Source organism: Rhamphochromis sp. 'chilingali' (assembly GCF_963969265.1).
Source record: "Rhamphochromis sp. 'chilingali' genome assembly, chromosome: 6".
Classification (NCBI taxonomy): Eukaryota; Metazoa; Chordata; class Actinopteri; order Cichliformes; family Cichlidae; genus Rhamphochromis; species Rhamphochromis sp. 'chilingali'.
In genome coordinates, this window is record NC_137933.1 from 31,139,238 (window position 1) to 31,152,820 (window position 13,583).

The 13,583-nt window shown below is 41.5% G+C and overlaps 1 protein-coding gene across 2 annotated transcripts in view; it reads right to left on the reverse strand.

The window, feature by feature from the left end:
* The window catches only part of atosa (atos homolog A), a 36,812-nt gene that overhangs the window by 6,187 nt on the left and 17,042 nt on the right, over positions 1-13,583 (reverse strand). For both annotated transcript variants that reach the window (XM_080885825.1, XM_080885826.1), the window contains exons 2-5: positions 5,950-6,134; positions 3,480-3,676; positions 2,266-2,391; positions 148-2,029 (exon numbers count right to left, since the gene is read on the reverse strand). In XM_080885825.1, the coding sequence (XP_080741951.1) occupies positions 148-2,029; positions 2,266-2,391; positions 3,480-3,676; positions 5,950-6,134 (2,390 nt within the window). The remainder of the gene's footprint in view (positions 1-147; positions 2,030-2,265; positions 2,392-3,479; positions 3,677-5,949; positions 6,135-13,583) is intronic.

A 13,583-nucleotide genomic window follows, 5' to 3' on the forward strand; every position in this document is an offset into this window, starting at 1 on the left:
TGAACTTAGAATAAAGCATGTTACTCTGTTACCTTTTTTTTGTCTTACATATAAAACTGTGATTAGCACAGGTGTGATACATTATTGATGACTAAAAAGGGTATCACACATACTGGACAATGCTCATTAGAGAAAGAATTGTCTTACGAGAACAGTAGAAGGTGGAGTCATATCTAGACTTGATGTGCTGGAGCATCCAGAATCTGAGGGTGCCTGGTTCTCATCCTGGAGGGTCGGGGCCTGGGCAGGTTTGCAGTTTTGCATCTGCATTTGCATCTGGGATTGAGCTTGAGGCTTGCTGTGGTCGTGGCTTCTGTTACAGTTCATGTTTGGGCTGGCGTAGTCGCAAGTCCAGTTCGAAATCTGGGCTTGCCAGGAGCGGTTTTCAATGAGGGGGGAGGCAGGGGGGGATTCATGGCTGCTGGGTGTCCTGACTCTGAGCTTTTCCTTTGGAGGAGTTCGTAAACGCTGACCAGCCTGTGCATGGGACTGGCCTCTGAATGAGGGTTCTTCAAGTGTAGACTGAGCACCATTTTGGGCCCGGGGAGAATGGCATTCGGAACCCCGATCAACTCGGGGCTTGTCTGTGCAAACAGGCGTGTGTGTGGCAGCGGTGTGCGTGCTGCCTCTGTGAGGTTCGTGGCTAGGTATGTGGCCGTTGGTGTAGCCGTTGGTGGCAGTGTGTGGGGCATGTGGGATGTGTGTGGTGTGCGAGTATGTGCGGACTGTGTGTGTCACTGTTGTTGTGTGAGTATGGTGCAGAGGGCTGCCGCTTCTGCTGTGCCGGGGGGACAGAGAGGGGACAGACAGTCTCTCCTGGATGAGCCTAGTAATGTCTTGAACTGCTTGGGCAATCAGAGAGCTGTCTGTATCCCTCTCCCTGTCTTTCTCCTTCTCTCTGTCTGACTCCTTCTCCCCGTTCCTCTCCTCTTCTCTGTCTCTTGTCTCAGTCATTTTTAGCCTCCTGCAGGCTGCAGGTTTAGGGGAGGAGCTTTCCCATTTCCCGAAAGAAGTGTCAGTCACAGGTGTGTTAAACGGGGTGGGCCACACATGTCCCACAGACTCATAGGGCGGTACCTCAAGCTCTTTGGTCTTACTGGCAGTTATATCATCATGGTTACTGCCCCACATGGCTTTGGGAGGGTTGTCAGAAGCAAAAAGGCCGGGAGGGAGTGGGGGTGCTGTGGGGTCACAAAAGTTGAGCCTCTGTGCAATACGGGCAATAACTTCCTGTCTCTCCTGCAGCAGGGAACCAATCAGTGGGTTTGTCTCAGGTGCAGCAGGCCTCGGGGAGGGGCAGCGGGGTGGCTCGGCCATGGAAAAATTCTTAAAAGCTCTCAGAGGCTCGGGGAGTGCACTCTTTGACCTCTCGTTGTTGTTGCTGGTACAAGAACCATAGTCTTCTACCTGTGTGGGTTCAGATGAACCATTGAGAGCTGAGTACAGCCACTTCCCTGCTTTACTTGTAGGAAGTGGGGAGGGGGAGTGGGAGCGGGATGGCGTGGGGGAGTGAGAGGGCCTGTGGAAGAGTGGGGAGCCCTGACGTTGGGGGGCGTTGCCCTGTGGGAGCTCTCCGTTCTGATACGAGTGATTTTCACCAGGCTCTTGGCTCTTCTTGCTGTATGGATGTGGCACAGATGTGTGAGGAAGGCTGTTAATGGGGATGTTGTTGATGGGGAGATTGGGAATGGGTAAACCATTGAGGAGAAGGCTGGACATTGAGTTGGAGCTCTTGCTGTACGTATTAGAGTTGTTGAGGAGGTTGTCCTTACTGGGGTCCTGGTTCTTTTTGAGGGTGGGCAGGCCACCATGGCTGTTAAGGTTTGGGTTGAGGCTGGGAGTCTTACTGTAAAGCGGAGGAAGGCCGGTATGGATGCTGCAGGCTAGGGTGGGATAGGTGGGCTGTCTGGGGAGCGACTGGACACGGACCTGCAGTGCAACACTCTGGGAAACATTGGGGACTGGGAATATGTGCTCTGAAGGTGGTTGGGAAAACTGCCACACCAACTCTTCATCAGCAGCACTGATCCTATTGGATGGAAAAATCCTGATTCAATAAACAGGGTCCCGTTAACTGTTAAGTTTAAAAGAACGTTCTGGGCTGTAATAACATTTTAGCTATGCACACAAACCTTACACATGTGTATATAAATGTGCAACTAACATAACTTTCGCTTTAGTGTGGAACTAGCACTAGTGTGGAAGCTTGACTGAACAGTCTTCAGCTCATCACTGTTAAAGTCTTCAGTGAGTGTTACATCTGACCTGTACAGGATGTTTCTGGGGACGATGCCATGTGAGGCGCTGAGCCAGGCGCTGAGCTGGGAGAAGAAGACGTAAGAACGAACAGCCAACAGCAGGGTCTTCTCTTCAATGAAACGGTCGCCGCTTCTAGAAAAAAAGAGAAAAAAAAATGGTGGAAGTGTGCCAGTATGTCAGGTTAATGAGAAAACGATGTGTATTTTTTTAATCTTTCACAGTGTTCCTTGTTCCTACACATGTGAGAAGGAAAGTAGGCCAATATGTCAGACTAATTAACTCCCTGAGTACCGCACCAATTATATATATTTTTTATTATTAATTTTTTGGATTTTTGACCATTGTTTTATTTTCTAGTTCTTTTAAAGCTTTTAACTGTGCTTTGTTTTTCTGTCCTTTTGGGGTTTTTTTGTTTTTTAACTAACGATTTTTCAAATTTTTGTTGTTGTTGGTGAAGGTTTTCCTTGTCCCCCAAATATAAAATAAAATGCCGTTTTTATGCAGCAGTTTTGTAAAACACATGATGTCATACTAAGAGGACTGTTATGCCCCATGTTTGGTCCATGTGCAACAAGTCTGCTGGTAAACAAGCACATGTTAATTATACTTAGAGACCCAACATACCATGTACATCCTTTCAAGTTTAGCAGCTGCAGTGACCCTTACAGACGTGTTATAAGTTTCTGCTGTTGTCCATTTGGCTCAGAGTGATGTCAGTTTTATCATCAGACTGTAAGCGTGAGGCTCTGTCCAGTCAAGTTAAAAAACGTTTGTAGCAAGATTATTGATATCATTTCCCTATCATTAAGGCATGAATAGCTCTGACAGTAATAACAATTTTGTATTCCATAAATCAAGTGCTTTTTCAGCTAGTCTCAACAAGATCAAACAGGGCTGAGAGCCAGTAAACAAGTTATGTTTGTGTTGTTTTTCTTCTTTGAAAAATCTGACTATTCTAGTAGCCTGAGCAAATAGTGTCTTGAACACTGTCAAATCTATTTTTTTTTTTTTTTTTAGAAAAACCTGCCTGCACAACAACTTCTTTGTGCTTAAGATGATTCTTCATCAGCAAAACCGAACATTAAAGTAAGCAAAGAGATAATGCTTCTTGTATAGTAAAAGAGGACAGTGTACGTTACGAAAAATAACAAAATAGACATTTACTTGCATTCCCCATCTTTAAAATGGTGTGTGTGTGTGTGTGTGTGTGTGTGTCATACTGTCTAGGAACAGCCTGCAAGGTCCATCTCTCCAACAGCAGAGCATCTTGTTTGATGACCGGGTCACTGATGAGATCACTTGGGGGGCACTCATCGCCATAGCAACAGTCTGGAAGGAGCATGACCTCGATCATAATGGGTATGTTGTTCCTCCAAAGTAGGATCACCTCAGAACGGGTACGCCTCGCCTGCCGACACTAGGCACACACACACACACACACACACACACACACACACACACACACACACACACACACACACACACACACCCGTGGACAAAGGTGAGCGGTTAGTGTTCATTAGTGAATGTCAACACCAAAGTTAGGGGCACAGCAGGTAGAGAGTAAATATTGCTATTAACCTCTGAGTTAAAAAAAAAAGAAGATATTTTTATCCTGCACAGCAGTCCAGTGACAGAGGGATATACTGTAGACTCAATTTATTAGCTAACAGCCTAACACAGCGGTTCGTTACAAAGTTACAACTCTGTTGCCAAAGTAGAAATAAAAATTTATTACAGAGCTTCATTATCTTTACTAATGCATCAGTACAGTGTGTATACCATCAAATCAGAGCAGCTTAGGTACCACTCACTGAAACATCCTGTTAACATGTTACACTTCATTCTGAATATGTAATTTTTTATGATAGCAGTTTTCTTTTGCTTTTATTGCACGAGGGCTGTTACCTAGTCTTACGTAATACGTTACTTTTCAACTGTCAGGAGTTAACAACATACAACAATAACTGAATGTGTTTAAATATTATTGTTTTGGTTTTTATAAATGCAAAAATAAAAGAATAAATTCAGCTGACAGTTAATTCTTAACAGGTCACCTGTTATGCTTTGAAATTATGTGTATATCTTTTTATTGTTGGTGTTTTTGAATGAAGTCAGCATACCGCATTCTTTACATTATTGGGTGCTCCTCTGTCATTGAGCTTAAACCCACAACACTGCAAAAAACATTATTATTTATTTATGTTTTAAACACAACTTTTGAGACAGCAGACTCAGTTCCCGCACATCTCCACTTTCCAATTTATCTTTGTTTGTTTGTCTGTCTTGGGTTATTATGTTGAGATGTTAAAACTATAAGATTAATGCGCAACTAATGGATACGACAATCTATACCTGAAGCGCTCAAAACGTCAGCTGTGGATTGGTATGACAAAATTTAAAAGGAATTCAGGGCAGTACACCAGATAAACTGGATGAACTGGTATACCGCCCAGCCTCAGGAAAGTCAACTTTTAGTTTACATAACAAAGACTGCATGAGTAACTGTGTACATTGACATTGCTTAAAGCAAGGAAAAATTCTGTGCCTGAAGGGGGACTGGAAGGTCATCCCACAGAAGGTTATCAGCGTTTTGTGCCTTTTACACCTCAATTCCTGATAAAATGTTTACTAAAGTGATGGATGGTGCAGGTTGTTAAAATTGAGGTGGATCTATCATTTGGCTACACGTAACATGGAGATTGGCTCTGTATCGACCTGTTAACCATTTCAGAAAGACAAGAACGCAATATAATTGTATTAAATGTGATCCCCCTTATGTTTACATGTAAGGTTGATCCAAACTGCAGATAAATGCATGATGTCACACTCTACTCACTCAGAAACATTAAATTAAATTATAATGTATATTTTTTAGACCTTAAAAAAAAAAAAAAAAAAAAAAAAAAAAATTATATATATATATATATATATATATATATATATATATATATATATATATATATATATATATATATATATATATATATATATACACACACACACACACACACACACTTTTAACACAGATTTTCTAACTGGAATTTTATATTGTAGGTCAAGCTTTTTAACCAGTTGTTTAAAGCAACGCTCTTCGACCGTGTAACCACAGCACTAATTTCCATCCAGCCTTTGCATTTCCGGTCAGATGGACTCTAACTGCCGTGTACTGCAGCTCTCAGTAGAGTCACTTGTTTACATTTGGGTAGCATATCACCAGTTGTACTTAATGGTTTGTTGTTTCCACGCTTAGTGGGAACAGTTTTCTTGTACATTTTGCAAAGCATTGCGGTTGGTTGAAGTAGTTCTCTTTTTAGGTACTAAATCATCATCTGAGGGTGACGCACAGCTCTCAGACATGCCCGGGCTTGTTTGATAATTGTGTCCATAGCATGACTATAGTAATAATATCTCCACATGGAATTTTTAATCATGTAAAAATCTGTAGCGCTATCAGTGCAGGTGATATGACATCAAACAGCCCTCGAGGCCACGTAACTACCACTAACTGCTGACCCACAGCGAACCAAATTAGGCCTATTTTACGAATACAAAACATAGGGCTCCTTTCAATATGTACATGCAGCCATATTCTTAATGTGGAACAGTTTAAAAAACACAAGCCTTTAAATGTAGGGTACAGTACCAGATAACTTTATGCCTTGCCTGGATGTATGAAATAAATCTTACCTGGGGTAGTTTGTCGCTGCATTCATGCTTGTGAAGAGGAGGCATGGCTGACTGGGCTGGCGGACAATGTAGCCCCTCAGTCCTGCCTTTCACAGAATACTCTGGTGTCCTTCCCTCTGTGATGAGTAAGGTCAGGAACACCAGGAACTCCTCCGCATCGTACTCAAAAAACTCCTCTGTTGCATCTGGACAAGACAAAGAAACAAAGGGTCAGCAGTAGCTATATGACCAGTGCACATTCAAACAAACAAATAATAATAATTTAAAAAAAAGGGGGGGGGGGGGAAATCAGCTGGAAAAAAGTATCAATTAAAAAAAAAACAAAATGTAATGTACCCACTGCAGAAAGCCACCTGTTCTGCCTGTTCAGTGTTGCATGCTTGAAAATGGCCATTTAACTTGGGCTGAAAAGACTTGCTTAGAGAAGGGGTGTGGGGCAATGCAGTGAATGACACAAGTTTTCCAGTTTGGCCACTTCAAAGGAATATATTTAGATCATCCATGTCAGCTGAGTTGTTGGGTGAAGCCACACTGATTGTTTCTTCTCTATGTGGCGTGCACATAAACATCAGCCGCACTGACGATGACATCATTAATATTCATTGGAAAAACATTTGCAAACAAAAGATCAACCAGTTACACGAGGAAATCACTCAAGAGAAATCATAAGAGTGCATGCTCCACCAGTTTGGCCAGGGGCTGTGGGTGGGGCTGGCACGAGAGAGCAGGACCTTTAACGGCACTATTCCCCTCTGACTAACAGCTATACAAGAGCACAAAGGAGAACTAGATGTCACAGTAAAATTACAGCTTATGCTAAGTATTTGATTTCATTAAATGTATTTGATTCTCAACTACAAAAAGGTGCAGCTGGGTCAGTAAGATGATAGTCAACTAGCTCGCGTGTCTCCTGCCACAACAAAATTAAACAAATCCTGCTGTTTGTGTTATAAATGAGCTTAGACCTTAAGGAGGGTATTTTTAGCAAACAGCTGAAGAGCCTGTCTTAGTTCTCCATCTCCTGCTCTTCTCCAGAGAAAACTCCCAGAATCCCGCAGGAGGTCAGCTGATGCACAGCAGCACAAAGAATCATAGCTTTCTTTCTTCTGACTCACAGGAGTTGCCTGTACATATAACCTCTGCAGGTCTAAATAAGTGAGCCAGCAGCAAACCAAACTCAAGTCAAATTTAGGTGAAAACACTGCTCTCACTCTCTCTCTCTTCTTTGAAACTATGACTGTGCTGGTCCTCACAAGAACACAAGTACAGAAGCACATAAACACACCCTGTCCTCCTCCCACCACAGCGGGGCTGGGTAGAATAGAGTCCCTCTCAGCTGGCTATGCAGAAGTGTGAGCTATGAGCTGCTGCTGTATATATGTGTGAGTGCATGCATATCATAGCCAGCCAGTCGCACACATTCCACTCAGGGAACTCCTCCTACATGCCTTTGAGCTGGTGCTGCACGTGGAGAGAGACGCAGTCTAGGGCTGCCACGATTTGTCGACTAGTCACGATTACGTCGACTATCAAAATCGTCGACGACTGATTTAATAGTCGACGCGTCGTTTGAAGCTTTGTAAGATCCCAAAAGACGCAGGAATAAGTAGCAGGATTTAAGAGTGTAATAACGGACTGAAACAGAAGATGGCAGCACTGCATGTACAAGGATGTCAGCTGCCGTTAAACCCCGAAGAAGAAGAAGAAGAAGAAGAAGCAGCTGTGTCCCAGAATTCATAGCGCGGCCCAGCTTAGTTTCCAACAATGGCGGCGGCTAGTTAGTTTTAATATTACTCTTATTATTCTTTCTGGGTCACAAAATAAACGTTTAACATATTTTCAGGCGAGAATGTAGCTGTGTAAACCTCAAATATCGGCTCAGTTTATCAGGACACCACATATTTTCAAAAGCGCTCCGACGTTTTCGGAGACGTCTGTTACCCACTAGCTTGATAGCTAGCCGGGGGCTAGGTCACTAGCGCGGTGAGAACACCGGACTCCCGGCAAATTGTTTTCAAACCCACCGCCGTCTTTCGCTACTCAGGTTAAATATATATGAGTCACTTAGATAAATTAAAAATGTTGTTGTTTGGCTTTTTTTTTTTTTAGTATTTTATTTGTTCCTGAGTAAATCGGTTTGTCTGAGATTAAAGTTATAGTTTTTACACAGCTGAATAAACATCAAGCAGACAGCTGATTATCAGAAGTGTGAGATGCTGGAGAATATACTCCGTTGTCCTGTTATATTTTAGATAGCAAGGAGTTTATTAAACTTCACCGAAACAATCTGCAAATTTCATTAAAATTGAATAAACTATCATTTTGTCTTTATTTTTAGTTAGCACCTTAAAAGCTTAAAGCTGTAAGCTAATGATAGTTATATAAGAGCAGATGCTGCTGGTGCAATAAGCTGTAGTTTTACGTCCAGTGGATGATGATCTGATTAGTCGACTAATCGCATAAATACTCGGTGACTAGTCGACTATCAAAATAATCGTTTGTGGCAGCCCTAACGCAGTCCAATACAAAACATGAGGAGGGAGGGAGGGGAAGAGGGGGTCTGTTAGCCAGCTGTAGGCTGAATAAAAGCAGGGTAAAGGAGATGGAGAGGGAGGCTATATTCACAGACAATCTCCTTTTCTTTATGGGCTGAATCAGAACTGTGTGAACAAAGGGAGTAGGAGACCAACAGTGAGCTAGAACAAGAGAGAAGAGACAGGAGCAATGGGGTAATGTATGACAAAGGTCAGCATTCAAGGACACCGTCTCTCGTATTTACATGAGGGCTGGTTGCACACACTGGGTATGGTGGGTTCTGGCTTGCTGATTTCCAACCAAGGTTTGATGTTCCCAGTTGGTCAAAGAGGCTCCTGGTACTACTGGGATCTGGGCTAAAGGTGACACTCGGGAACAAAATGAAGCATGGGCTGATGAATTGGCGTGGGGGGGGGGGGGCAGCGCTTAAGTGAGCAGAGGGAAAAAACAGCCTCTGAGAAATGGTTTGCTAACCCCCAAAAGCAGACACACACACACACACACACAGCTCCCAATTCATATGTGCACAGTGGGTGTCAGATTACTTCGCTCTAGGGAAAGCTAGACTCGGGAACGCATACACCCCTAAAGCACATATTGCAAAAACACACATGAACGCTAACAAACAAGGACAACATGACACACAACATGCACACAAAGGACCAGTGGTGGAGGCTCTGGTTAAGGGGCCCAGGCTCTGTATGTGTAGATGAGAGCTGTCATTCATTAAAGGACTGCGCCTGAATAGAGCATTCCTATGAAGCCTACACACACACACACACACACACACACACACACACACACACACACACACACACACACACACACACACACACACACACACAAACACAAAGAGACACAACTTGAATCAAAGTTAGGAGATAATCAAGATACAGAATAAGACAAAAGAGGCTAAGGCGAAGAAAACCTTTGGACAGATGAAGTGTTCAGAAAGAATCCCATTTGTGTCCGATTTCTGCTACTTGAAATGATTAAAAGCAGAACAAAAGTCAGAGTAAGGCATTTTTCTCATCTTGCTGGTACAGAGACTGATCCTTCTACATGGGAAAAACTCTCACCCAGAAAGCTCAACTCAATGACTGATGGAAGTAATGCAGTATCTTAAGAAAAATAATTATTTTCAACCCTCTCCTGTTTCTGGAGAAACAGGTTGGTATATTTTCCCTTCTCACATGTAGCATGTGGCAGGAAAAAGCCCTGCTCTCTGCACCGTGAATGTTTTAAAGGCATTCACACTACAGAAAATACACTGTGTGTTTTAAGGGGCCAGCATCATTGGGTGGTGACCTGAGACCAAGTTTTCCAGACTTAAGTCTACATGTTGTAGCTGTGTACTGTCAACAATGGGCAGTGTCAAGATTATGTGAAACAGCAGGTCTGTAGTCTACTTCTGCTTGTGATGCGCTGTTGTTGGTCCTTTAGCTTAGCCCCTGCTGTGGAGAAGACCAAATTAGATCTTCATAGACAAATAATGTATTTGAAGTGAAAACAAGTGTAAAAAAAACAAAACAAAAACAAAACAAAACCCCCAAACAATGAAAACTGTACAGTGCAGCCTATTTCAGTGCTTTTCACATCTACCTTCTTCGTGTTTAATGGTTTCATAACTCCTTCCTTTTCTTGGAAAACTTGGCTGTCTTTCCCTTTACTTATCAAACCAACTTTTTAAACTATCAGAAATGCCAGACTATGTGCTGGCTTTTTGCACTACAGCACACAAGCATGTCTGTGTAGGTTGTATACTCGAAATCCTACGCAAAAGACATAAATGATGCACAATAAATTTTGCTTACAGCGAGGGAGCTGTCTGAGTAGTGTGTGGAAGAGGCTGTGCACATAATACACAAGAGTTGGCAGGTTAAAGACTGGGCAGTGTCTGATCATTGCATTAATCCAAATTCCATTTATAAAATCTGAATAATTAGTTTGACTGAATAGTATTATTGTTGTGGACAACGAAGGCAGCAGAGCTTCAACATCTAGTTGACTAGCTCTCACACGCACATGTGACCTTTAGAAACCTGAAAACTTCAGGGCTTTTTTTTTTTCATATATCGTTTTAAGCTAATAAATATATATTAAAATTATTTCCTAAAGCTAGAGGCATGTAACAATGTTTTAAATCATACCTACAAATAGTTAATGTCACTTTAAAATTTATGTAACAGTTGTTTACTTGTCATTAAGCCTACAAGTTCAACGTTCAATCCTGCCTTTTCCTTCCCCTCATCTTCCGTTTACCCACTGGACCATGACTGATTAATTCCTGCCTCTCCATCTTTTCAAACGGTCAGTTTTGTCTCTCATTAGCTGATATGTTTGTATGCATACACTTTAAATTAATGTTTGTCTGAGATACATTATTCCTTTCTTCCTTCAATTTGTTTTTGGGTCATCTATGTGTGTAAATTATGTTCTTCAGTTTACATTAGACCTCTTAAATTGTTTGAAAGAAGTACCATAAGCAACTACTAACAGTGCTTGAGAAATGCAAACAGAAAACAATTGTGTGTTTAGGTCCAGTGACACTTCACTGATAAATGCTGCACTAAGCAAACCCAAACAGTAATACATGTACACATGATGGAAAATGTTATTTTCCTCTTTTCCATGTGCATGTGATCTCTCATCTGTCTCCTGATCATGTGTGATGTGAATTATGTAACAGGTCGGATTAAGATTCGGGCGTCTTATTATTAGACCTATGACCGCCTGCCACCAAGAGCAGCCTGAATCCGCCTACAGATCGCCTGGTTCAGCACACACACACACATGCACACAATCACATACACACCTCTCAGCTGTGTCCATCTCCTCGAGCCAAAAGATCAGTATAGAGTCATGTGGGATGGAAAAAGGCCTCCAGGACAAGAGCATAGGGGTCATTCTCGATAGCCAACATTGTCGTCACAGTAAAGTGCCTTAGCAACCTGTTCAGTGTGCCTTTTTTTTGTTGCATGTGTTGCAACAGATTCTTACACTTGTTTCTGTCTTTATAAATTATACAATGTAAATGCATTTAGTCTAGTAGAGCATTTACACTGTGTACCCAGTAGCTTTTTAAAAACACAAACAGATGGCATGAAAGAGGGAGCGAAAGACAGAATGTAAGAGACACACATTTAGATAAGATGACCCATTAATCCGCGCACCATGGCCACACAATCACTGCATAGTTGTGCCTCTTTCTCTGCTCTCTACACATACAAACATTCAAACACATACACTCACAGCTAATTAGAATGCTGAGTAAGTACCCATATGTCCACCATTCTCATCCTCCTCTGTACGGCCATTACTTTACCCGGTTTGTGCCTCTTCCAGAGTAGCATGGTTAAAAGAGACCTGCGATATATAAACAGTTACAATGGTGGTTTTTTTTTAAATAAATTAGGTCAGCATATGCTTTTAACAGTCAATTCAAATCATTCAGGCTTTGTTCTGTATGATGTTAATCAGAAGGGCTATCTCTAACATAGTCATCTCAGGTACACAGCTCCACCTTTGAGCACAGAAGCCCCACCCATCCCACTGTTCAAGCCTTCCAACTATGAGGGGCAGCCAATCAGAAGAAAGATGGGTTAAAAAAAGAAGCAAGCAAAACAGTTCGTTTTAGACAGAGGATTAAATAACTAAGCTAGATTTGTATTATTTTGATTTGTGAAATATGCAAAGCTCTGTTTTCTTTAACTAATAATTATTTTCATTACTGACCAATGAACAATTTTTTCTAGAATCCAGTTTTAATGAAATGCCAGAAAAACAGTTCCCACACCAAAGAGGCATCTTCAAAAATCTGATGCACAGAAGTTTGGTTTACTCTCTCTATTTTGCGTTTGTGTTTAAAAGAAAAAAGAAAAAAAAACAGCAACAACTAACTAAAATATTCGCTGCATTACCAAAAGTGAGATGGAGGTAACTGGAGACAAAAGCTGGTGCAAGATCAGTCACAGATCAAAGTTACAGTGGGAATTCAACAATGCAGAGTTCACCTACCTAAAGCTGGGGTACTGATTATCAAGGAAAGGATATATCTCACTCAAAAAAGAGGGGGGATAACATACTGCAGGGCAGCAGCCAGAGCTCACAAAGAGAAAGACAGAAGGTCTGTAGAGATACTGAAGGAGACAGATGACTGAAGGGGAAAGCGGAAACCTACACAGTTAGTTCAAAGGGGAGACAGGAAGTCATTTTAACCATGTTTTCAGTTAACTGTCTGTCAAGTGAATTTCATTCAAATGTTTGAACCTTGGAAAAAATTTCTTAAAAATAAAGCAAATTATGTGACATTTATCTCAGCAGAGTTCCTCTCAAAGAATACTCACAGGGACAGAAAAGAATAAATAAAAGACTCTGGAGATGAAGCAGCTCTTATAGATGAGAACAGCACATCAACACATTTCAACATATACCCTATGCACTGTGAGAGTCCAATTTTTACAGTGGGGATTTCCTTAATTTTATTTTAATTAATTAATTAAATTAAGTGAGTGTAACACTTATTTTGCAATATAGGGAAAAAACAAACAAAAAACCAGAAAACCCCCCCAAACATGATTCAACATTTACATAACAACAAAGATCTATCAGTGGGTGTTCCACTTGCCTTTGTATAAAACATCCACGTCTAATATTAGAATAAACTTAGAAGCAAGAGAAAAAGGAACAGTAAACACACACTTGCTTTGTTTAAGAGCACAAGTATGCTGTAAAAATAATAAGTATCTCATAGTAATAATTGATTTTCATCCACACAAGATACTACAGCTCTGACTGCTCTTATAGGCTGAGACAATTTTCTCAAGATGAATATGCAATAAAACTCTGAACAAAGATCTGTACAAGTGGACCCATTTCTGGAGACAAATCAAGGAAACAAAGACACAAGTGGGTATTTGCAACTTACAAAAGTTCAAATGCCCAGTCTTAGTCCTGATGTTTAAAATCTTTTGAGGTTTTAAATTGATAAGTGTAAGACATTTGATTTTTTTGGGTCTGCAGACTTCAGATAACCAGCCAGCCGGGAGGCATTGCATTAAGGCAATTTCCAGGCAGCTTCAGTGCAGCAGCAGTCTGCT